General features: G+C 34.4%; 1 protein-coding gene across 2 annotated transcripts in view; it reads right to left on the bottom strand.

The window, feature by feature from the left end:
• Window positions 1-27462, bottom strand: part of LOC117169694 (glutamate receptor ionotropic, kainate 2) — a 659604-nt gene that overhangs the window by 301819 nt on the left and 330323 nt on the right. For both annotated transcript variants that reach the window (XM_033356181.1, XM_033356180.1), the window contains one exon: window positions 17582-17803. In XM_033356181.1, coding sequence (XP_033212072.1) covers window positions 17582-17803 — 222 coding nt within the window. The remainder of the gene's footprint in view (window positions 1-17581; window positions 17804-27462) is intronic.

Here is a 27462-nt window from a genome sequence, read left to right on the forward strand (position 1 = left end):
TATATCTTCAAGCTTTAAGGGTTGACATCATCAGTCTGTTAACTTGAGCTGGATTTTAGGCTCAACTCCACGTTTACTAACTCAGACAAATTCTTTCCTAAAACCGTCTCAACAGGACTCTTGTGTAGACTTTTTACACATTTGCGCTGCAGTATGTATTCAGGAAGTTTACAGTGGTTGATACTAAATTAAAAACGCAAGTCATTTTCAGTTCTAAAATATTTTTCACGTTATCACTGAAAAGGAACAAGTCAGAGCTTTTCGATTGATCTTAAAACAGTCCTCCGGCCGCAACCCCTTACGTCGACGCACGCTTCACGTACCAAATGACGTCCCTTTATTCTCGCGAAGTTTATTTAAGGAAATTTCGCGGCCGTGACTTCAGATTTTTCAAAAAGATTCTGGATTCTGGATAAATTAAAATGTGTAGTAGCGAAAATAAATTTATAAATACTACAGAGGCCGCTAGAAGAAGCCCACGAGTCCGAGCAGAGCTGTAAGCTCCCCGCCTTTTATTAGTATAAATATCTACCGCTTTAATTTCCAGAAGTGGGTTTGGTACCGCAATTTGTCATCTAGAACCTTTTTAATAAATCTAAAGCTCCGTACGTGAAATTTCCTTGAATAATCAATTGAACATAACTGTATTCCATGAGCTGTGTGCTCTTCGATATACATCTTATTACCCACTCAATTGATGTGTGTATTTGTCCGATATGTTTGGGTATATGATTTTGCCGTGCGCGTATCATTGTGGCTTCCTGCGTGTAACATGAGCCAACGAAAAAGAGCCTGCGTGGCTCAAGTTGACTCGCTGTAGTGATTTTGTGGCCTTCTGCCTTTTGTTCTATGTGCTTTGTGGGCTGTGTGCCCTTTTCAGCCTGTCTAACTCGACTATGAATTTGTGGGATATGTGCCTTTTTGAGTCTGTGTGACTCGACTTTGAATTTTGGGTTGTGTGACTTTTTCATGCTTCGTGACTCGAGTTTGAGTTTGTGGGCTGTGTGCCTTTTTAAGTCTGTGTGACTCCACTTTGAATTTGTAGACTGAGTGCCTTTTTTGAGCCTGTGCGACTCGACTTTGAATTTTTTAGCTGCGTGCCTAAAAGTAAAAATTCAGTAAGTGCAAAATAATGTCTCATCATACGTTAGAGATTTTACCGACGGGTAGAGTGACAGTTTGGTAGAGGCTGTCAGTCGGTTAGCTAATTGCGACAGCACACGATGAAGGACCGGAATAACATTACGATAACGCATCTCAAAGAAATTTTAAGGAGAAAAGGTCTTTCTTTAATTGGAAATGAAGACCGACATGATTGTAAGGTTGGATTGAGTTTGTCCTCAAGGAACTTGGATGAACGAGGGTGAAGACACAAGCTTCAATCCAAGTTCAACATCAAAGTCCAACATCAGCCTTCATTTAATAACCATGCTGAACGTGAAGCTGTATTTAACTCGTCTAACAAAACACCAATAGAGCAAACGTCCGAAGCGTCCGACTTACTCCATCGTGAATTGGAAACTGCACAACGTGAAGCGCGCAGTGATTCGCCATCTCAAGGAAGCTCTACAAGCTCTCTGGCGAATTTTAACCTTAGAGCAATACATTATCTTTTCAGTGAATTCAATGGCAGTAATCACAATCTCTCCGAGTGGGAGAAACAAATGTTACTATTGAATGCCACTTATAAGCTCGACGATAATTGGTTCAAGATATTGGTTCATTCCAAGCTAAAAGGAAACGCAGTGAAGTGGTTCTACTCCAAGTCAGAGCATATCGAAATGAGCATGGTTGATCTCGTTTTAGAAATGAGAAAAATTTTCGATCATCGTCCAGAGAAAATCGAAGGCTGACGTATTTTCGAAGAAAGAAAATGTCAGCGAAGTGAGCCATTTAGTCAGTATTACCACAAAAAATTGATTCTGGGTAATCAAGTCCCCGTGGAAGAAAACGAGATAGTTGATAACATGATTAACGGGATTCCACATGTGCAGCTGAAGAATCAGGTTCGAAATTTCAGAGTTTCAAGATGCTTTAAAGACGGACAAAGAAGTTTGGCAAGTAAAGAATATTCGTCCTTGGTTGTGGCCGATAACAACCAAGAAGACTGAGAATCAATTATAATCTATGCTCAAAATTTGGCGGTTGCGGATCCCAGACGGATCGTAGTCAGGAAGGGCCGAATCCTAGTAGCGAAAATAAATGCAGTTCTATAGAGGTGACTAGTAGAAGGTCACAAGCCCGGGCAGAGCTGCGAGTTGGGCAGTCTGTTTCGAAATTGGGTAGAATGACTACTTTGAAAATAAACATCACTTCTATTTTACATATCCGTGTATTTTAATCGTAGAAATATCTACTCCTTCAAGTAATGATTTTTTATCCAAAAAGTGAATTTAAAACCATATAGTTATTTCCAATGTAAAAGATAAATTAATTGCCAAAAAGATTCATTTGCAACCTAATACATAAATTTTCAACTAAAAAAGATATATTGTCAATCAACAGGTATAATAACGCAGTTTTCAGTTCGAAACATATAGTCTGGGACCCAAAGAGGAGAGTTTGTGTCTATTTCAGTTCCTGGTGATTTGACGATTGGTCCTTGTGAAGAGCGTTCTACTTCTAATTCCGTTTAAATATGGCAATTAACATTGAAATTGTTGAATTTTGAAAAGCAGAATCGACATTTTGCGACTTAATTTTTTTCTTACTTTTAGATGATTTTCAGATTAGTTTAATTTTCAAGTGTATAGAATGTGCATTTTTGAACTTTTAATATTTCCCATTAAAAACTCCTTTTTATATCGGAAATTGTTTCAGAATAATTCCATTTTGAAGGATTACAATTAAACTTTTTCATTTTGACTGTAGAGATAAAGTTGAATTTATATCAATTTTAAAAAAATGGGTGTAATAAATGTTTATGTTACATCACCATTTTTTTAATTGAATACAAATTAACATTTCTATAATTTCATATTGAAAAATTCACTTTTCATCCATTCAATTTTGAATTCTTTAAATTATAAATGTACCAGTTTTTAGTCCTTTATATATTAAATGATCTATTTGTGATAACTGTAATCGGACAATATTTCATTCTCAATTATTAAATTAACTTTATTTTCTTACTACTTTTTTACGGCTTATTGCTCAATAGATCATAATAGACAACATAGTCGTAGTATAAATTCTTTCAATACTTATTACTTAAAGAAATTAAAAAAATATCACCGTAAGATTTGAATATTATACATGGTTTCAATTTTGTCAACGATATGAATATTAAGAAGCAACAATTTTATATTTATTTTTATATTATATTCCGTTTTTGGGATCGATAATATCTTCTAAGCGCGAGGAGATGCATAATGACCGGAAAGGAATACAGACGTCATCAGCTACTTTGCATCTTCAGTTTGTTTTTCACAATTATAAAGATTAGACGTGTTTTCGTGTGCTTCGCGATTTTTTGCATTCGAACAAATGGATCACAGAATCTGTACTAAATTTAGCTTGAAAAATAAAATAAAGTGCTCCAACTCACTTGAAATGTTGACTGCGGCATTTTTCGATTCTACTTTAAGCAAAAAAAAGTGGTCATAAGTGGTACAAGCTCTTCACAGAAGACTGAGAAGATGTTAATGACGATGCCCTTACTAGATGCCCGAGCACGTCATCAACCGATGAAAACGTTGAAGCAGTGAAGGAAATTGTTGTTGTAAAGAATCGTCGGGTCACTATAACAGAAGTTGCTGAAGATGTCGGCATATCGTTTGACTGATGCCATTCAGTTTTTATAGGTTCTTTAGGCCTAAAACGTTTGGCAGCGAAATTTGTTACGAAATTGATGAATTTTGACCAAAACAACTGTCGCATGAACATCGCTCATGAGATCAGAAGGGTCAAAGCTGATGACGAAACATGGGTATATGGTTATGACGATGAAACTAAGGCCTAATCGTCTCAGAGGAAACATCCTCCATCCCCAAGAGCGACAAAGAACACGCCAAGTCCGGTCAAATGTGAAGTTTTTGCTCACTGTTTTCTTCTATTAGAATGACATTGCGTATCATGTGTTCTTGCCAGCAGATCGTACAGTCAATAAGGAATATTACCTTAAAGCTATGTGCCGTTTGCGTGAAACAATACGAAAGAACGCCCTAATTTGTAGCAATACAATTCATGGCTCTTGCATCACGATACATCTGCTCATAAATTGTTTCGTTGTTTCTGCTTTTTTAGCCAAAAACAACACCATAATCATGCCTCAACCACGGTATTCACCGGAAATGGCCCCTGCGAATTTTCTGTCTTCCCAAAACTGATTATCAACGCTGTACCAAAAAGCGCATATCAGAACTGCTTCGAGGATTGCAAGAAGCGCTTGCGCAACTGTATTGTATCTGAGGGGGATTACTTTGAAGGAAAAACAATAGACATTGATAAATAAATAAATATTTCTTGACAAAAATGAGATGTTAACTTTTTTGTTAAAAAAACCTTATATATATACTGGGTACGAGATAGCCATATATTGGCAGCAGGGAGTTTAAAACAAATTGAAAGAGATTTTTGGCATTTAGCGCTGCCTACAGTCGTTAAATGAAGTATGTAAAACGAGCAGGAAAATTCAAACGTGGAGTTTATGATACACAAAAGAAGGAGCATATTTTATTGGAATATGCATAAAAACAATATGAAGAAAATATCAATCTTCTTGATGGTTAATTCTTCTTTTTAGTTCAAAATTCATTTCTTCGGTTGAGAATGTAAGTGTCCACTTTTTTCTTATATGAAAAATAAATGATGAAAAATAATTGCATTTAAAAACTTTGATCATTGATTATCAAAGGAGGTTCTTTAGATTCAAGGATTTAAACAGCAAAAGGATTAGGTTTTCATCATAAATTAAAATTTTTAATTTCCTTTGATTTATTTTTATCGTGAAAAGTATTTGATAGTTTTACAAAACTTTTATACAAAAAGTACTCATCCTAAAATGTCTGGGTATTCTCGTTTGAACAACTTAAAACATGTAGAGAAGAGTACTCGAATATAAGATATTCTCGTATACTGAGATAGCGGAGTAATCAGCTAAACTAAGAGACCCACTCTATTGGTTCTATCACCAATTTGTAGCCCTTGAAGAATGAGTTATTTCGTGGTATAGTTTATTTTTCATTGGGCTTCTAAAGATTATAGGCAAACTTTTTGTGAAATCAATGGTGGTCGAGTTCTAGGAAGGGAATTCTTTAAACCCTATTTATTATTCAATAAATATGTATTTAGCAGTAAAGTTTGCCTGCAGTGATGGGGATTGAATAACTAAGTAGGAAAATATTGATAGTGTTGAATTTTTCCATTGTACAGATCAGACATAGTAAGTGCATAGTTGCACAGTGTGGTTATCATAATATGAGATACCTGTGGTTTTTACAACACTGTGCTGCGCGGGGAAAATTGGTTACAAAAGGGTTTGTGACTACTGCAAAAATTAAATATATCTAAATAGCAGTAAATTAATACTTCGGAAACGTAGAATAAAGTTTTTCATTAAAAATAATACTTTATTTTGCATTTTATTAGCTATTTCCTGGGGTATCTCATATTATGAGAATAGTTTGACGAGTTTGGAAAAAGCACTTTTTTACATTTTTTTGTATTTTCAGCATAAGAAAAATTTTTTTATGAAATTTTTAATTTGAGCTCCTCATGGCAAACTAAATTTCCTTTAAAATGACATATATTACTTTTAAATTCAGTACATGGAATTCCGACAATCACGCCAAACAGTGTTGGTATCTCATATTTGGGTACCCTCCTCTATACCAATTTTAATTTTATTTTCGTTAAAAAATCTGATATAAGCAAAAATTTCTTCTTCAGTGAAGAAAAAAAAATTGAATTGACAACATCATTCATAAAAATACCCTTAATTCGCGATGTTCTATGGTTGATATAAAAAAAAGATTTACTCGTATTCCATGAAAAGTTTAAATGAGATCATAAAAGTATTGCCTATTTGGATGTCGACTAACAGTTGCTGTCGCTAGGAGACAGTGAGCGCGGGGAAACACCAGACGTTGACTCAAACGGCGGCGATGTATGCTATTCGCAATATCAGTCACAAGCTTATGCAGCGAGATATCTAATAGTTCAACAGATGCATTTTGTGGATGTGATACAAATTCAGCACAGCAATTGTGCCGAGAAACTAACAAAAAAAGCAGATGGAAAATATTCGCGATGCTGCAGATCCCGACAAACTCTGGAGTAGAAAAAATGGAGAAATCAAGCTTTGATATGGATATGCTTAAAAGAGCTATAAAAGGAATTGTTGACCCTGTAAACAAAAATCCAGGTGACAGATTGCATTAACATATAGCTCCAGTAGAATATTCTGTTAGCTCACTCTCAGGAAATGTAAAATTTTGTCTATTCAAATTGACAAAACTAACTTTAGGATCGACCAATGTGTGTCAAATATTGAGAATCATAAAAAATCTCTCAACAACCACTCTTCTACAGTTAATACCAACGTAGCTGACCTTGACCTATGAATACATTGACTCATGAGGAAAAAGAAATTGTATTGGATAACAACATCAAGGAACCTTTAGGACCTGAATTCTCTTATTCAAATTGCCTGCCAGACTACATTTCCGAAACGGATGATAGAAAAAATGTGAGAAAATTGTTTTATAATTGGTTTTGATGAAACAACTCTGTCTCCTGGCCATAAGGATGAGGAAACTTCTGTTATAGAAATTTGGACAATTATTGCTCTAGATATATTAATTATTAATACAAAGATAATCCGCATTGAGAAGGGGTCCTCTGTAATCTTGAATGTAAGACTAATCAAGATTCTCTTCAAGAACAAGGAACTGCAGCGGATCTGTTGAGAGCATTTATTCAAATAAAAAAAAAATCGACGCTGGCGGATGTATCTCCAGCCATAAGGATTACAACTAATCAAGCTCCAGAATAGCAACTATAAAAGCAACAAATGAAGCGGTCTCTGAGCGATTAAGAAACATAGAAAAAGTGAGGGGGGGGGGGGGTATTACTTGCCCTTGATGCGAAATTACTTTGCTCTCAAGTAATATTGGCTCGAATTTGCAATCGATTTCCTGAAATCAATATTGTTAAATATTATTAAAAATGCCTACTAGAAGACCATATAGAAACCTAATAGGTCCTTCTTTTTTTAGGTCTTATTACGTTTGAAAGCGGATTTTCGACTCCCTTTCTATATGGTTTTCCTTTTGTTTTCTAGAAACTTTCGCACTGGATATGATTAGAATCTGATGTGTTGTATTAGGTACTCGCAATGCATTACTTATCGGGTCCTAAGTGGCACCTAGTATTTTTTCTATGTGTCCTAAGTGGATCTTAATTGGTTTTTTTTATTCGGTTTTGTCTTTGTTACTCGCAAAGCATTGTCTGTTGGTCATAAGTGACAACCTAAACGGATTTTTCATTCGGTTGCTAAATGCAATCTATTTGGAGCGTATTATCTTCTAATGTGGATCTGATTAGGATCAAAAGTGTGTGTATTCGGTTCTCACAATGCATAACTATAGAGTCCTAAACGGCACCTAAACGGATTTTCCATGTTGTTTATAATTGGTTTTATATAGTGCGAAGTAACTTAAAAATGATAGATTTTGTTAGTATCTAAGATGTTTTGTATTTGGTTCCATTGCTCATTGAAAAAAATTATTGCTTAGCTTATTGTTATATATTCTTCAGTGTTTATAGTTTTTTTAGTACACAATTCGTCAATGCAGTACTTCCTGACATCATTGCACGTCTAGAAACTTTGACTAGCTGAGGATTCGAACCTTACATCAACTGCTCACACTTGTCTTCTACCGCGTGCTCAAACTCGTTTCGCTATTGATGCACATGGATTTTGGTTACAAAATTTCGCTTATGCTTAATGAGTTTTTCTAAAGAAAATTGGAAGTTTTTGAGGAAATTTGATAAAAAAAACTTGTTTAAAAAGAATTAAAAATAGAATTTTACTTATTTAAAAAACAACTTGATATCCTTTTTTCTTTATATATTCCAAAATTCTATAAACTATCCAAAGGTAATAAACGATTAAGAAATGTCAAGTGCAAGAACGCTTTAATAACATTCGTGACAAAAAGTAATTTTCTTTAATACAAAAACCTCCGCAAAACGCTCAGTTTTTAATTTATCTAATTATTTTATAATACTTTCTTACTCAGTTTAAAATTCAAAATAACAGTTCTTAAAAAAATATTTTTAAATATGTGAAACAAAGAATCGAATTTCACTTATTTCAAAATAAGCTCAATACTTTTGGTCCTTATATAATCAAAACGTTTAAAAACGATAGAAAAGTAATAAATAATCCAGAATATCAAGTCAAAAAATGATTAAATAACCTCAGTGACAAACGAATAATTGTATGGTGTACAAAAACTTCCATAAAATGTGCAGTTTTCAATGTATCAAATTCGTTCATTTTTCTTTTTTGTTCATGTCTATTTTAAATTTGGAATAACTTTTCCAAAACAATAATGCAAAATATGTAGAACAAACAAGTGCCCTGGTATGTCAATTATTTCACAAGGGGCTCAATCACTTGTTTTATTGATTTAAACCGTACGAAAACTATCCAAAATGGATAAAAAATAAGAAAAAGTGCAATTATAAAACATTTTAATAACCTAAGGAAAAAAAATTTTCTGCCATATAAAAACCTCTATAAAATTCACAATTCTTATTTGATCTAATTATTTTATAAAATCTATTAATTTGGCATTTAATTTAAAATAACAATTTCTAATCAATAATCGAAACTATGGATAAATAATGTATAAGTTATGAAAGCAAATTTGCTATCAGTTACAACTTATTTCAGTTTTTATTTTATTTTGCACAATTCACATCGTAAAGATCCCAATAGGGCATGCTAGAGAAGCGTTTTTGTACGTGTGAAACTTTTGATCGAATACAACCTAATAGGAAGCTAATAGAACCACGTTGAGGGAATAATGGCTTAAGCAACATTTTTAGAACTTAAATTATTCAGTTCCGATTTGTCATTCAAATTCCTAATTAGAACGCTTAGAGAAGCTATTTTGTACTTGCGAAATTTGCGAGAAAGCAGCACGTAATAGGTGCCTCGTAGAACTACACTGAAAGCAATATTTTGAGTTTTAACCTAATTAATTTAATTCTGATTTTCCATTCAAATTCCTCGTAGAACCTGCCAGGACAGCAGTTTTGAACTTGTGCAATTCGTGAAAAAACAGAACCTAATATGTGCCTCGTAGAGCCACTATGAAAGCATTATTTTAAGAAATAATCAAATTAATTTAAATCCAAATTCCCATGAAAATTCCTAACAGAACTTCTTAGAGAAGCAATTTTGTAATTTGTCGTGTCATTCGCGAAAAAGCAGCACTTAATGGGTTTGTCGTAGAATCATTTGGAAAGCATTATTTTGAGTTTTAATATCGGCTTAATTTAAATCCAACTTCCCATGCAAATTCCTAACAGAACCTTTTAGAGAATAAATTTTTTACTTGTGCCATTCGCCCGAAAGCAGAACTTAATGTGTGCCTCATAGAGAAACTTTGACAGCATTATCTTAAGTTTTAACCTAATTTATTTGACTTTGAATAGATATTCAAATTTCTACTAGTACCCGCTAGAGCCACAAAGAGAAGCATCTTGTACTTGTTAATATCGTCAGTCGTGTTTTAAAAGCACATCAGTGCCTAATATAGAGCCTATTCGAAGAAAATTCAAGTTAATTTAGTCCCAGTAGCCATCTAAGTGCCGCGTACAAGCCATGAGAAATCAAATTAAACTAAAAATCCTTTAAAGAACGACTGAAGACCACATAGAAACCTATCGGCATCCTATTTGGTTTTTAACAGTTGCTACCGATAACTTATTAGGCATTTTTATTAGGGTATTTTTTCATCGCCGAAATTATTATGTTATACTAGCCTTGCATATTTCTTCTTTTCTTTTTGCGGACACTATCGAAGTACTGTTGCAAACCCTAAGCAATGTTCACTACATTTTGAATGATAAATGATTAATTTCTGGTTCCTTTATTATACCACAATAGAAAAACTTTTGTGAAACAAGAGTTCCAAATCCAGAATCTCTGTTATTATGATCATTTCTTTAATATTATCAACTTAAAAAAAAATAACAGCATTACAAATTATAATGACCGATGTCTCAATTCAATTCTAATAAACATTTAGTGTAAAATATTTTACTCTGCAATAATACCAGAGGAACCAAACGTTTAACTAGTTGTAGCCATAGCGGGATAATTTACCCGCAAAGCACCCTCTTAGTTCAAGTATTTGAATTACAGTGAAAAATGTTTTCAAATCAATTAATAAACTTCCTAACATATGTTTTGCTGGTCCAGTCAAGATTCCTTCAAAGGTAATTCAGGTTTACTGAAATTTTTTAGGTATTCGGCTTAGAATTATAATCAAATCATCTTTAAGAACATGTTACACGAATTTAGCTCAATTTTGTAAGAAACCTAAACATTATGTAGACTTGCTTGTAACGTCAATTGAAACATTTTGGAATGCGGTGCATTACTATGTTTTATACGTCAATGCCAGAAAATATACTAGTGTATAAGACATGCAACAAATATACAATATACATATGCGCCAATATTTTTAAGAATAAGGAACCAATGTATATAAATATTTCATGTAGTGTATAAAACTGTAGCTCCGTAAACGGCCTTTGACCGATGGGCTTAATAAACTAAAATAAAAGCAAGTGAAATATGAAATATATTCAATTAATTTTTTTCAATGCTCTTTTATACTTTTTTATAGGGTACTCCTACTTCATTCATAATTATCCTTTTTTATCTCTTTGTTAATATAAATCTGCACATATATTTCGGCATCCGTTTATGCTTTTTCAGCACAATGACTATATTCTTAAATCTACGTCAGTCTATTCCTATTATCAGGGCAATTTCTAAGGGACCGTATTAACTATAAGGGCCGTGCTAAGCGTAGACTTCTGCCAGTGTTAAAGTTTTGTATTAACCCAAATAATAAATAATAAACTGCATATTAAATAACTATATAATTAGTTTATTATTTTTAATATATTATTCAAAATAATTTGTGAATGCTTATGTTTGCAAACACATCAGTCTTATAATAAAATAGTTTAAAAAGCGCATCGCTTCATAAAATCTGAAGACTTTTCATTTTTAATCATTCCTTTTCACATGCATCAAACGGGCAGTGTTAAAATTTCGTTAAAATATGCCTTGTCTATTATATCATTCTCTATCTTAAATTGATAATTTTATGCATTATCTTTTAGGAATCGAGTTTAAAACGCCTTCCACATAATGTTTTAAAATGATGTGCAATTGCTGTTTTAATGTGTAATGAAATGTATAATTGTATATTTTAGCGGAATTTGTTATGGAAAAAACGGAGGTCTTTACTTTCAACAAGTTAGATTTTTCTTTACCTGTTTAATTTCATCCGAAACAAGGTATTACACTTGTCGAAGAGCTTACTCGATAAAAATGACCTGCATATTAGTAATATTGATCATAAGATTTCTAAAGGTTTCCTGATATTTGAATTATTGAATGAAAATCCCTTCAAACCATTAAAAAGGGACACTTTTAAAATGCTTGACAATTGAAGAAAGAAAGGACTTTTAGGAAAAGATATAAGATAGACTAATATTAATACAGAATACACATTTCTTGCCAGATGTTATGGTTTGAGAAAGATTTACACAGATGGCTATCCTTTGAGAATAGCTATTTGAACTATTGATACTCCCATTAGATTTTTGGAACAAAAATTTAATTTGATTCTCGAAGACCCTATCAGGACTTAAAAATATAATATTAAAAATAGCTAGTAATTTCAAAAAATTATTATTCAAAAGACCGTTCCTAATGACTATGTAATGATTTCTTTGGATCATGTTGCAATGTTTCCGAGTATGCTCCTTGAACTAGTTGAACAGACAGTTTTAAATGTATGAGACAATAATAAAACACGTACTCGGTTATGTGAAAAATAATTTATTAAAGAGATGGTTTTTATTACGAACTCAACTTATTTTAAATTTAGTGGATCTTTTAATATGCAAAATTTTTGTACTCCCATCGGTGCCGTGATTTTTACGATTTTGCACAGAAATTGTTGTGGAGGATTTGGAGATCTTTGCTTTCAAGAAGTTAGATTTTGTTTTGCCTTTTTACTTTCGTTATTGTTAATGATACCTTTATAGGTGTTCCTCTAGCAAAGTTGCAGATGATTGTCGATGCTTTGCACAGTTTTTATCCGAAATTTCAATTTGCCCGTGAAATCGAAAGATTAATCAAATTATTTCTTTGTACATAGAAGGAACTGAATGTCAGGACAGTCATATTATTACCAAATTGAAAGGCAAAATACATATTCAGCTTGAATTTTAAAATCCTTTTCTGCTCACATTTTTCAAAACAAAATTGCAGTAATCAAAAACTCAGTTGACGGATATATAACTTTATCCCATATTTCATTTCACAAGGGAAATTTGAATTTGTTAGGAATATTCTTTTTCTAAATTATTACCTACAAAACTCAATTGAGAAATATTAAATTGAGAAATCAATAAATGAAAAGTAGACAAAGAAATATTTTGCCTACAGACATTTAGAAAGAATTCAAGGAGTATAGTTCTTTTAATACTTTTGTTCTTCCATTTTATTGGCTAAATTTCGAAAACTATTGTATTTATTTAAAAAAAGTTTAGGATTCATACGATATTCCGTATACTATTTAAAATAAAGTGAATAATAACTTTTATGAAGGATCCTCCAGATAACTTTGAGAAGAGTAGTGTTCTCTACAAGATCACTTGCAAGATTTCTAAGATGACTTACGTGAGACGGACTGGCGTATTTCTTAACTCCTTCGTTGGCATTGACGGAAAATGCGTCAATCTTCTTTTTTTCTATTTAACTTACTCTGATTTTGCATTTTAAGTCGTAATCGGGGGTTTTTGGCGTTGCTGAATCTGAATCTGAAGTCAAAATTCAAAAATTCTAAATGACGAATCCAATACGGTGGACGAAAATACAAAAAAAAAACACGGTTCGATTTGGATCAATCTCGGTACTTACGGGTTTTTGGAGTCGCTGAATCAGAATTTGAAGTCAAAATTCAAAAATTTGTATTTGCGGATATTTTCTGCAGCCATTTTGAATTTTTGAATTTTGACTGAACTTTCGGGTTTAGCGACTCCAAAAATCCATAAGTACCAAGATTTATCCAAATTGAGCCGTTTTTTGTATTTTCGTTCACCCTATTGGATCCGCCATTTTGAATTTTCGAATTTTGACTTCAGATTCAGATTTAGCGACCCCAAACACCCTAAGATACAAATTTTCAAGATGACCAATTTTCCTGCCATTTTGGGCACTTTTTGTCGAATTCTATCTGCCAACGAAGGGGTCAAGAGCCCTGGAAATCAAAGAAAAATCATAGAAATAAGACTCAGGACAAACGTTTAAGGTATCTTGTCTGATTTTTTGTATAAATACACGAAAGACTAAGCAGCTAAGGCAGTTTTATAGCTCTGGTTTTCATTTGAGCGATTCTAATAAGAAAAGAAAAAGTGCCCGGTAAAACTATGACCGACAGCTATTTATTCAGGGGCGAACACACAGTATACCAAAAATATAGGCCCCTACGTAAATGAGCATGTGAATTCCACAAGAATACAATTTTCCACAACTTACTCCTAAAGTAGTAACTTGTACATTTTCCAAAACAATTATATTTTTCATGTAAAAATTAAAAGAAAGAAATTTTCCTCGATAACATTGTTTTAGTAATCTGTTCTAATATACAACGAATCAGGGAGCAGGTAAGACAGTTTCAGAGTTCTCGTTTTCGTTTGAGCGATCCTAATAAGAAAAGAAAAAGTGCCCGGTAATACTATGACAGACAGCTATTTATTCAGGGGCGAATATACAATATACGAAAACTATGGGCCCCTACCTAAATGAGTATGTGAATTCCCCAAGAATACAATTTTCGGCAACTAACTGCTAAAGGAGTACCTTGTACATTAAATGACAGTGTACCAGCTCTCTTTTGAAAAAGGCAGATCTAATAGGATCTAATATGTGAACCTCATGTCCCTCTATTTCATCTTCTCCTTATATTTCTTTCTTTCCTACATAGTTGGCTCAAACTTTCAAGCAATTGATGTCTACCTTGATACAGATTTGCAATCTTCCGGTTCCTATGCTTATAATGCTGAATAGTTTCAGTTCACTCTCTCTACCTCCTCTCAAACCTTGTTCTTTACCTTCCCCATTGGCTGACACTCCCTATACATCTTCTTAGAGACTGACTATGGAGAACTCTCTAAATATTCTTCGAAGGAACTGTCGAGGTATTTTCCCCCAAAAAAGGTTCATTAGAAAAAATCTCAAATAAATTTGACATTATTTCACAGTTAGAACTGGCTTAAACCCTAATTCACGTTTATTTTAAAGGGTTTTCAATATATTAAGGAAAGATTACCCTAAGCGTTTAGAAATGATATTCCATTTAAACAAATTGATTTAATTTACTGTGTAGACGAATCTTTCTATACCTTAGCTACAGTCATTTTAACTGATCTGGGAAAATTAATCATATTGAATGTTGATAGAAACCCTCACACTCCCGCTCGTTCAGTAAATTGCCAGACATTCTTTGACTGAAATTCTAATTTTCCTGATATTTTTATTGGAGGGGATTTCAATGCCTATCATCCATCTTCGGGCCATGAATCTTCTTGTCAGTCAGAGATCTTTCTCTTTGATGCTAGAACCGCAATAGATTGGACAATAGTGTTTAGTAATTTAAAACTAATTACCTCATTTTCAGTTTTTGATGATAGAATGGGGAGTGATCACTTTCCAATAAAAATTGATATAGACCTCCCATTTTTACATCATCAGTTTTCTCACATAAATATAGTTTGAAAAGAGCCGATTTGAAAGTTTTTAATTCTTTTTTTTCATCAATTCATAAATAGGACAATCTCCAGGAATTCGAATCATCTAATGGCATCAACCATACATATTATAGTTTTTTAAAGCATATCGATGAAGCTCTTTATAAAGCAGACCCTACGATAAAAGCCATTAAAGCCATTAAATGCTCCAGTTTTAGATCATATTGCGGATCCTTGCCTTTTTACTCTCCGGTTTCAAATGTTTGGAATGATATAAGAGGTTTCCGTCACAGATTAATTAATTAACTAATTTAATTATCTATTGATTCTAAAATAAGAATGTATTAATTTAGACACGTTAGAGCATATGAATGCTAACATTGAGAGTTTTGTAGCGATGTCCAATGATTTTTATATTCTAACTATTCCCTCTTTCCCAGAGTCTTTATTAGAAAATAATCCTTTGCGTCAGAATGATACTCCCTTTTCTTCTGCTAGCAATGATGCTACAACACAGCATCTTGGAATTTTTTCCAACCCTTCACTTCTGATGAGTTTACTGCTGGTTTAAGAAGTTCGAAACATAAATCCTCTTCTGGTCTTGACAAAATAAGTTTGGAAGTAATATCAAACCTTCCAAAATCCTCCCTTCTTGGTTTGCTCCACATTTTAAATCAAATTGTTGAGGAAAGTGTTTTCCCTGATTCTTGGAAAGATTTGTTAATCTGTCTTCTTTCAAAAAGTGACAAAAGAAAAGTTAGACCAATTGCGCTAGCCTCTTGCTTTTTGTTAAATTACAAAAAAACTTATTTTGAATAGATTTGTTTATTGGCTAGAGAATCCAAGTATTCATCCTCTAACTAAGTATGGATTTAGGAAAAAACATTCCTGTGCCGATAATCTGGCAATTCTCTTTTCTGAACTATATTTATCACAAGCAAAAAACAAATTTACAGCCTGCCTCTTTTTGGATTTAACCCATGAACGAAAACTTTTCTTTAGAATTAATGGTGGAAATAAGGGACCCTTTATAGTTAGAAAAGGCCTTCCACAGGGCTGTATCCTCAGTCCTGTCTTCTACACGATTTATACCATTCTACACGATGAGAGGATTATTCATTCCTCCAGATAAATCGAAACTGGTTATTTTTCAAGTTCCTACAGCAAATTTATAAAAAAATGTCCATATCATGGTTGATGACAATATGATCAACCCATCCGAGTCCGCTACGTTTTTAGAGGTTCTTTTTAATTGCATATCATCGTGGGAACTACACTTTCGAAAAATAACTAATAATATGTTCTGGTGACATATACTTTCAGAAAATTAACAGACTACACAATATATTTTTACGCGTAATCGGTGGTACCGTATTCCAACACCTATTATAGTCATGCAAGCGGAACTGAAGGACCTCTCCGTTAAGTCTAGATTTCAACTATTATCAGATGAATTTCTCATTAAAACTTTTCTTACCCCACTAGTCTTATCCAAAAGGCGCCATCTATTATTAATTTCACATACTTGCGCACGTAAAACCTTTCACTATCCTATACAATTTTTTAAATTTAATTCTTATCATATCATTTTTTGAGGTCAATCACAATTTTTGAGGCATTTAATTGACTTCGCCATGGCCAAATAGGTTATACATTTACTAAATCTTCCCCCCCTCCCTGTAGCAAAAGAGTGTTAGTGAAGAAAGAAGAAGAGACTGTCAGTTCCGTGTTGCGATATGCTCGCTCAAGTCCAATGCTTAGTAGTGACCTTTAATATAATCTTTCTAACCTATTCTTGTTTTATTTGATTTAAGATTTTCCTACTGTGTTCACTCGTATCTCAGTTGCCACATCAATTTTCCCCCTCGGGATAACTTTCGTTATATGGTGAAAGTGTAGATGGTTTCCCAGGTTATACATATTTAGAAAATACCACGCTCGTTAAACACTCAGTTACAACTTCTGTTCATGGTAAACTTGAAATGATTACCAAGAAACTTGATAATGATATGGTCGCTTGTTTACTAAACTGCAACCCTCATGTCAGTTATTGTCGAGGTGATAGAAACAGCTTAGCAGATGAGAAGTTGCCGGAGGGGAGGGGGATATAGAAAGTATTTGCCGAGCTATTAGAAAAAATCATCTTTATAAATATGTCGTGTACGATTTTACAAGCCTCATTATCATCAGAAGCAGATATCTTGGAGTTGTCAGCCATTCTTAAATACGTACTGCTATCTCTATTTGCCTTAGGATAACCCTGCGCTGCGGAGGGAACTTGTACGTTATACTATTGAGCAAGAACTGTGCGCGGCAACACGACTCATGCTGCATGTCATGTAAAAGTGCGATTACACCATAGAGCACAAAATTTGAAAATTATCGTAGTATGTTCAAATACCAAAGATCAAGATAAGGGAAATTTAAGTACATGGCATAGTATTCTATGCTAAGTATCATAGATATATCTTCACCTTTAATAATATACGAGCGCTTTCTATTTTCTTTTTTTAGATACAAGTCAAAGGCACTATAAACTATTAAGAGCATAATATACTATTAAACTTACCAGAATTGTTGTTACAATAAAAGTTTTATTTTGTAAGCTTTCAACAATTTCTGTATACACATCTCCAAAACTCCTGGTGAAGTTAACTCCTTTTGTACTGTTCCATGTACCAATGTTTTTCAATCCTTCTTTTGTATTTAGTTCAATAATGTCAAGAACAAAATCGGATCTAAAACCCTGGTGGTCGAACTTTATTATTCCTGATAATCCTGTCATTTCAACCTGCAACACATAATAGAGGTTATTCAATAAAGATATTAATAAATAAAAACGTGACCTTAGATACATAAACTCCCGTTTTAAATTTTTTCTACTTCTATCGTCTATTCTTTCCATCAGTCCTTGTTTAATAGATAGCTTTAACTATTTTCCTCATGAGAAAATATTATATCAGTACTAAATTATATATTTATATCATAATTTTAATCTGGGATATTGTTTTGATGCGTTCCTTAATCCTTAATTGAACAAATACTTCAAATTTTTGATAGCTCCAACGATTATCGACCTTCTCTAGGTGCTGTAAATTTACGTCCACACAATTAATAACTTTTTTGTCAACGTGCACGATAAACGCGTCTTCTGTACCAGTAGAGCTAGTGGATAGTTTGAAACGGCCTCACGTTGACGGTCACCCGGACCAACGGGCAGAAATACGTTTAGAGAATGCTTACTATTGCAATCTTCATTGCTTGAAAAGCCCACAAATGACATTTTTTCTCGCTCAACGTCTTGTTTATTGTGCATTAGGAAAAAAATATCTTGTTTGGCAACAGCGAAGTTGGCCAATCCCCACTGGTGTGATTGCTGCGCAATACACTATTTCATAACGCTTAAATAGACTAAACTCACTTAATTTCTTAGGAAAACCAAGAGACAATCTCTCATATACATAATCAGAAACGCTAGCGAAACCTATCCACTTACGAATATTACTATGGCAAATGCATTACGGAGGATAAACTATAAACTGAATTGTAATTAAAGTGCATTACCACAGGAGAATAAGGACCTGGTGAATACCGATAATTTAACAAAGCTAGAGAAATAAAAGAAAATTGTTATAGGTGTGACCGATATACGACAACTAGATACTACCACTTAATTAATACATACGTATATGCGTATAAACGAAATAAATCGAATAATAGATATACGGCTAATAGACATATATACAAACAAATGTATTTCAAAATTGAGAGTTTCAAAGTCCATATATCATTCACGTGAAATTTAAATCATGCAGTGTGTCAGGAAATGAGTACGTAAATAGTCAGACATGCCGTAAACGAAAGTTCTGACTAGGTACATTTAATATAGATCGGTTAACCTATAGAGTCCGTATTTCAGAAGAAGTAAGAGATGAGACCCTATCATTAACATAGAGAATAAGAACTATATGAACCCCAGAATCACTCCTAGTAGTCATCTTTACCTTCGAAATTTTAACACTGTAAACTCGATCTACGAAGTAAGAAATGCTTTGACTACGTCGCGATTTCTGTATTATTGTAAAATATTCCTTAACAAAGAACCGCGCTGAATTCGTCGCGTGCTTTTATATCACCACAAAACAGTTAACGTATCATCGAGCATTGAATTAATTGTAAGTCCCATCGGTTGACACCTTTGGTCGTCGTAGAGTTACCATCCGGATAAAGTCCGCCGGTTATACATTTCTACGTACGTAAGGGTTAAAACTAATGATACGAGTGAACATGAGTTGAACTCCAGGTATAAAATGCATAAACTGGATCCTACGCCAACAGCCACTCAGACTAGTTGAAATTTAAAGCCCAGTTAACTGAGTGCGCGTGGATGCATGTATAATATTTATGCACTGGGTAATCTGATGATGCAAACCCCATTTAAGAAAATGACACCGACTCCTAGTGACAAAAATTTTGTCATTTGGATAATTATTGACCGAGAAGGAGGGGGTGAAAATTTTTGGATTTTCGTTAGTATTATCTACTTCGGCCATTTTTAATCTTCTAATAGCGATGGAAAAAATGTTGTCTACCACAGTTCCGATAGGGGTTTTCATGTTATTTCGATAGGTCCTACGCATTTTGTCTAGAAATAAATCTTTCCTAAAAGACTATGTAGATTAGAAAATGGCATTCAAATTTTAAATTTATGAAAATGAACGTTGAGTACTCCGGTACGCTCATGACGCTGGCTCTCGAGCCCCGTTCGTAGCACAACGTGATACACCTTTAATGTATTCTTTTACGAAAAGGAATGATACTACATGCTTACGTAAGTGAGATTTCGTCACCTAAAATTTGTTAATAAATAATTAATATTTCAATCAGACGCGTGGTTAAGAAATCAAAGGTTATGTATTTTCGGAAGTAACTGGTTTTTCGTTTGTTTTTTGTCAGGTTATTATAGTACACAAATGAAGATCGCGGTCATCAGAAAGGTGATTTTTAAATTTCATCCGCTAGGTGGCCATGCACTAAAAATTTTTAAAAGTGAAAACATACATCCATACGATAATAGAAGCTTAAATCATCCTTATACTTTGTTATGAAATTGGATTGTAAATCGGTGTCACTCTGCAGGTTTGCTACCTGATTCTTTTAAAATATATTTTTGAAAGTTAAGTAAAACCACAAGGAAAAAATTCAGCTATCTAACACACCCTTTTCTATTTTTCAACCCAGTTTTTTACTGTCTGTGACCCTAAAAAAGATAAAAATATTCAAAGAAAATGGACTAACAAGTGCTTCAATCTTTTTAAAAGGAAGAATCATAACAAGACGCTAAATACACGCTAAATAATCTAAATGCACGTGTCATTTAAATAGCATCGATCAGCCTCGTAAGAATGTTTGTGCGCATGAAACGTTGGTGATGTTGAAACTATTTAAATCATCATGTAAAATTAAGAAATCATGTGAAATGATGATGACGATCCAGGCTTCTTCTTCGGAAAACTCGAGATAAATGTTACATAGTGCAATGACAAACATCTCGAGGCCGTAGTTGAAGGTTTGGATCAAATAAAAGAGGAGTTTAAATGACGAACGGGTAGAGCTGAGAAAATTCCACTTTTCAAACTTGCTCCAAAATCTTGGAATCGCAGACAACTAATGGTTGAATTCAAAACATTTAAACGACAAGCTGAAATTGCGAAAAATGTAGTTGCTAACCATAGGATTTTAACTCTGGCTACGTCCAAAAGAGGCTTAATGTGTGGAATGAAGGATTGTGTGTCTGTTCCAGTGATTGACAAAAAATTTTTGTTCAGAAAAGATTGATTTCGTGCAATTTAAATGAATTTTATGAAAAATTGCAGTCAGAATATAAAAAGAGTAAGGTAGGCTTAACGAAATTAACATAACTCGGACCGAAACATTGCGTTTTGGCAGGGAATAGCGGTATTTACACAGCATGCGTTTGTGTTTTCGAGTAAAACGTGAAATTTATCCTGAAAGAAAAAAATTCAATATTTAACGAACTATCCACAGGTAATTTGAAATTGTTATGTTAACATAACATTAATTAAAATAATGACAGTCTGAACCCTGTAAAATACAGAGAGCGATTAAATATACTAGCATATATGATTACTTCTCGTAAAATAATACCATGAAGACACCACAGTTCGCCTGGTGCTCGAGCACTTGTGTTATGCGCGTACCGGAGCACTCAACGCTTATCTTTATAAATAAAAATTTATATCCTACTTTCTAATCTACATATCTTTATGGGAAAAAACTAAGCTTTCTTTTACAACGGAAAAATCAAACGGAAAACCTTTATTATTTGGAAAAAAGTCAAATTTATTCTTGGCCTTTATTTATGAACGTCATATATTTACCTTTTGTAAAAATGCGTTGGATCAATCTCAAGGGTGAAAAAACTCTAATTAAAACTGTACCAGGCACCATTTTTTTAATGGCGTTTAGAAGAGTTAAAATCCCAGAAATAGAAGATATCCACGAATATCCCAAAAGTTTTACCCCCTCCTTTCGGTCATTACTAATCCGAATGCCAAATTTTTTCCTACAACCTACTGTCCCATAGCACAACACTTTGTCTAAGCTTAACTTAGATTGGACAAGGCTCCCGTTTCCAGTACAGATCGTGAAAGAACTCTTTTGTTTCAAGTAGTGGTTTTTTGGCATTGGTAAAAGGAATAAAAGTGAGTGGATGCAAAAAGGGCATAGACTGCGGAGATCGAGTGTAAAAGTAAAACGGTGAGTGAAGGCAAATGTGTAAATGATGAAAGAGAGTGATTTGAAGTGGTAATTTGGAGCGTGCTGGAGCGTGTTGGAGCGTTTCGTGAACATTGCAGTTCACATCTTCAGGGCTGACCTGAAAGATGAAGATTTGAACTGCAATGTTCACGAAACGTCGGCAAACAATTCGTAGTTGTTTACATGTGTGAAACCCGAAATATCTCTTTTTATGAAGAAAGAGATTGGATGATATGAACAGAGATATGAGAGAGGTTGATGAATAGAGAAATAATGATACCAAACAGTTGGGAGAACGGGTAAACAGTTTAGAAATTAGGAATGAGCATACGGAGAAACAAAGTATAAGGAAATAGTTAAAGTGGATGTAAGAAAGAACGTGAAAAGTGAAAATGATTGATTAAAGAAAAAACTGCGTGAGATTGAAAGAAGATGGGAAGGGGAAGAAAGGGCAAAGAGGAAAAATAACTCAGTGGATAAGGGACTGAAAGTGGAGGGTGAAACAGGCGAAGTGGAAATAAAGAATCGTGAGAGAGACATTAGAGTTCAGGTAAGGGTAGAAGGAGTTAAGCAAATAGAAGGGATAAAGGAAGGAAAGAAAGGAGTGTTTCTAGTAAAAGTGGAGTGAGGAGGAGGAAAGGAAAATTATAGAGGAAAGAATTATTGAGAGGAAGAACGAAAGTAATTATAGAAGATCTGACATGGAGGAGAGGAAAAGGGGATGGCAAATAGAGCAGATTGCTTAGGTAGAGAGGAAAAAGGGGCAGATGGTGTGTATAGGGAGAGATAGGTATGGATAAATGGGGAGGAATGGTGCTGGAACGAATAATTAGAAGAAATAAGGAAAAAAGGAAAAAAAGTCTCAGTTTTAAGGAAGGTGGGGAAAAGGAGACGAAAAAGAGACTAGAGAGTAAACAGAGTTTTTCTAAACGGCAAAGGGCGAAAAATGAGGAGGAAAAAAGAGTGAAGGGAAGAGAGGAACGTAAAAATAGCTTTCTGGAATTTGTCAGTTTTAAAGAACAAAAATAAAGGATTCTTGGGGGTTTTAGAAAATTAGGGTATGATTATAATTAGTAACACCTGGATAGGGATGTGGAGGAAAAGAATGAAACAATGGAAACATGGTCTGGAAAGGAGAGGGTCGCCGGAAGAGTTGATGAAAAGGCTTGTGGTACGTCTTGTCAAGAAAGGGGAAGGAAAGAAAGTAGAGGAATACAGAAGGATCACTGTCATGCCATTCGGCTAAAAAATATATGCTTAAATCTTAAAAAACGGTTGAAGAGTCAGGTAGAACAAAAAGAAAGTATCCCACACAATTAGAGGGGATTTAGAAAATAGGTGGGAACTGTAGACAACATTTATGTACTTAACTACTTAGTTGAATGAAATTTAGGGAATAAGAAAGAGAAACTAGTTGCATTGTTCGTAAATTTTAAAGCAGTGTTTGACTCAGTGAACAGAAAAGTGCTATGGCAGGCAATGAAAGACAGGGGTGTAGAACAAAAGTTAGTGGAGAGGTTAAAACAAATGTTTACTGAAACCATGATAAGGGTGCAGATAGGAAATAAAACAAGGCAGGTTTTGTTGACCGGAAGAGGTCTAAGGCGTGGTTTTGTTTGATGACAAACTACACTCTCTAGCATACGCGGAAAATGTAGTTCTGTTAGCAGATGATGAAAAGGGAATAAACCTAATAAAGAGAATTTTTGAAGAGTATGTTGGAGCAAAAAATTTGACGGTGAACGTAAATCAGACATGGTGATGTGCTTCAGAAATAGAAAGAGCAAAACAAATAACGTTTCGAAGGTTAGGAGACAAAAAGTAGAAATTGTGGAGAAGTTCTGTTACCTTGGTTTTTGGTTTGAGGCAGAAGGGGAAAACTAGCTGCAGGTGAGTAAAAGAATTGAATGTGCGAGTAAAGTGATGGGCCTAGTATTAGGTATAGAAAAGAGAAAATGCAAGGACGATTGGAGAATGAGAATCTGGTTGTTTGATGCGTTACTACACAAATTAAGATAGTTTGGAGGTTTAAAGAGAAGCTAAAAAGGGCAGAGGGAAGCAGAATAAGATAAGCATGTTTGGGCCAAATTCGGAACAATGAGCCGAGAGGCAATTTGAGAAATTCAAAATGGCAGGAAAGAAAGGATAAATATGAGAAGGATTCGTAATATACGAGATGTGGTTATGTAGTGACAGGAAATAGAGTAAGAGCTATAGTAAAAATTTTAGAAAAGAGATAAACGAAGATCATAGATTCGAGGTACAATAAATGGTATATGATGGTCAAAGGGTTGACGGAACCAGAATATCTGCAAAAAATAGAAAGGGAAGAAAATGGAGTAGGGTTGTACGGTTTAGAATAGGAGAGGGAGTGAGAGCATGCAGATGTTGGATGGATGAAGAGGAGAATTTTGGTAAGAGTATGTGGATACAAAATGGAGTCATGAGCACATGTATTAGAGAGATCTACCTCCAACCCGTAAAATGAAGAGATTAAATATACATACAAACATACATACATGCATACATACTTAGATAGGACAACTTTGACTCTTTCATTGTCTACAATTAAGAAATAACGCCCCATATGTATACATGCACTAGTAGAAAAGTATGTTTTAAATGTGATATTGTCGCCAAACCAATAATTTCGCCGAGATACAAGCAAACACAGCAGTTATTCTAAAGGCAACCGAAACTGTAATAGGAAAATTTAGGATCAATACTGATTAAAAATTTCTAATATACATCGCAATTCAGTGGATTTCCAAGTTAGAGGTAAATGGCTTCAAGCCGTTAGAAAACAAGCCAGTTTTAAGTAGAGCTGAATTTGAGGAAATTAAGTCTGTCATTAACTTAATGCGAGTAATCTGGCATTATGTCCCAGATCACAAGGGAATTTATTCAAATGAAATAGCTGATAGATTGGCTCAAAAAGAAATCGGAGAAGAAGTTTTTTTCAGGACAGCGGATCCCGAAAATGATGAGTAAACACCTGTTCACAACCTTCCAATAGTTGATGCAGCCCAACAGGTAATGCATAGCGAAAAAACTGACTCCCAAGTAGATGAAGATAAATCAGGAAATTTGTAGGGATTCCTTAAAAAAAAAATTCTAAAAATTTAATAGGCCCTCGACCTATGCAGCGGACTAGATGATAATACATTCGCCACCCCTGTGACGAGTTTTCTCCAGGTATACGAAAAAGCTTGGAAGAACAGGTCACAGATGAGGAATCGATCTGGATCCCCTGGTACATACCAAATAGCAGTCCATAAATTCCACAAGTGCCAGTCCAAAAAAAGCAGTTACTACTCGGGAAACTCCTAAATCGCCACCAAGGGAAAAGCCAATTTCCAGGTCCCTGTTTGCCATACCTGGAATGTACGTGACTCTGCAGATAAAACCTACATTATTTTGAGATAAGACTAAATTGAAGTACAAACGTTGTAATTGCGCCCACTTTATCGCGGCATATTGCGAACCCACAGGTTCGACCGCCAAACAACCGATAGCTACGAATCGGCCTAAGACTCAAGACCTTCCGGAATCTCGTCCTAATTATTTTCTAATGCCCTGATAACTCATTGCGGTACACATAAAACGTACTCAATATTCGTGAAAGATCGACGTGACGTCGTAAAAGACTAGAACGACGTGACTCAGGGATAAAAAAACCTTCGATTCGCTCTAAAACGTGATGGAAAAATAAGTTGCTGTATAGCAAACTCAGGAGATCTCTTAGGAACATTGCCACAACACGAAATAATAAAAATACTGCCTGATCTTTTCGGGGCTGGTGATGTAACAATCACAATTTGTCACGAAAAAAATCGAAACCTTCAACTGGAAGCAAGATCCAAGATCATTCCAAATATTGTGGCAGTCTTATACGCGAACACAAGGGCGTAACAAAGACGCCCCAACGTATTTGAGAATACTACTATTAGCCCTGTACGCGGGATAAAGTTTGTGAATGATTCGAGTTTGCCAGTTCTGCCTTGAGAAGAAGCTATTCCGGGAAAGAACAAGGAAGCCGAGGTTTACAACTGAGATTCCTTTTAGAGTCTTCGGAAAAGTGACTCTTGACAAGGTTGGGAAATTATCAGCCACACTTAGCAAAAATAAGGATATCTTGATGATATGAGACAACTTTCTTAAATATTGTATCGCTGTTGCCGTACCGGATGTTAAAAGATGCACTATTCTATATGCGGTTGCGACTACTTTAATCTTACAGTATGGTGCACCTAGGTGCATTCTCACAGATCAATAAAGTTGTTTTGTTATCCATTTGATCAGGAAGCTTACGAAGCTTTTCAACATGAAACCATTGACAACTTCTGGCTATCGACTGAGAACCAATGGCTCTTTATAAAGGAGTCATATCGTTCTGCCTGACTATGTAAAGCACTATACGAATGACAGTGACGATTGAAATTGACTACACCCTTTCACCATGTTCGCATGTAACACGTCAGTCCACGAGCTGACTAATTTAACGTTATACTATAAAATAGGTTTCATTAAAACACACAAAAACGAGATTTTAAAGTGTCTTATTGGCAGCAAATTCAATCTTTCCATAACAACACAGAATCTAAATAATAAGAAACCCCTACTGAATGACTTGAACCACGAACCGATGACCATAAACTTTATGCATTCTGGGTAAGCACGTACCTGTGAGTGTTTCTGCCCTCAACAAATTTTTGTTCCTAAAAAATTTAAACGTATAATCGTTCATCTGTTGTTTGTAATCGGATTTGATCATCAAAAATTCAAAAAGGTTAGTCTAATAATGCCGTGCTGACGTAAAACTCCTATTTTAAGAAGAAACTTGCCCAACCAGTTATTTTTTTCTTTTTAATATGTTTAAATCTTAGTAAAAATAGAAGCGAGATACTTTAAAAAATATCACAAAAATCAAAATATCTTCAATTATGAAGAAACTAAAAGAACTAGAAGTTTTTTGTGCATAACGCGCAGATTCTTAAGAAAACTAAAAATTGCCTATCACCACAGGGAGCATTAAAGGGGAGCAAGCACTTTTTGTTTCTACGACCGGCCTTTCTCGCAGATGGTAATTTAAGACTAGAACTAGATTAGGAAATAAATTGGGCGTATGAACTTCGGTCTGAGTGGCGGGAAGCTCACTTGTGTACGACAACCCAAAATGGTGGTAACCTCAAATGAATCTACGGGTTATTCATGCACCACGATGTTGGATGGTCTTTAATTAAATGACTAAGCGATGTGTGCACGACAATCCAATATGGTGGTAACCTCAATTGACTCCGCAGGTCGTTTATGGACACTATGTTGGAATGTCGATAAATAATTGGCAATAAGGCTATACTGATTCATTTTAATACCATGTTTTAGTGTTAGGAAAACATGCTGAGTAATCAGACTTGCATATAAGCAGTATTTTCTTTTACGGGCTTATTTGAATATATTGTAAGGCATCCAATGCGGTTTAATAAATTATTAATTTGTTACCCGTAGCCTCTGGTCGTATCTCATATACTGGACCTTGATTATTGTGCGTGTCCTATTTTTCCTGCTCAATTCTTCCTAACCCTACCCCTCTCTGTGTTGAGCTGGCCGGAGTTGGAGATATGAAAATAAACTCATGGGTAGTAAGGTAAAATAATATTTTCAAAATTC

Source organism: Belonocnema kinseyi, chromosome 3 (assembly GCF_010883055.1).
Source record: "Belonocnema kinseyi isolate 2016_QV_RU_SX_M_011 chromosome 3, B_treatae_v1, whole genome shotgun sequence".
Taxonomy (NCBI): Eukaryota; Metazoa; Arthropoda; class Insecta; order Hymenoptera; family Cynipidae; genus Belonocnema; species Belonocnema kinseyi.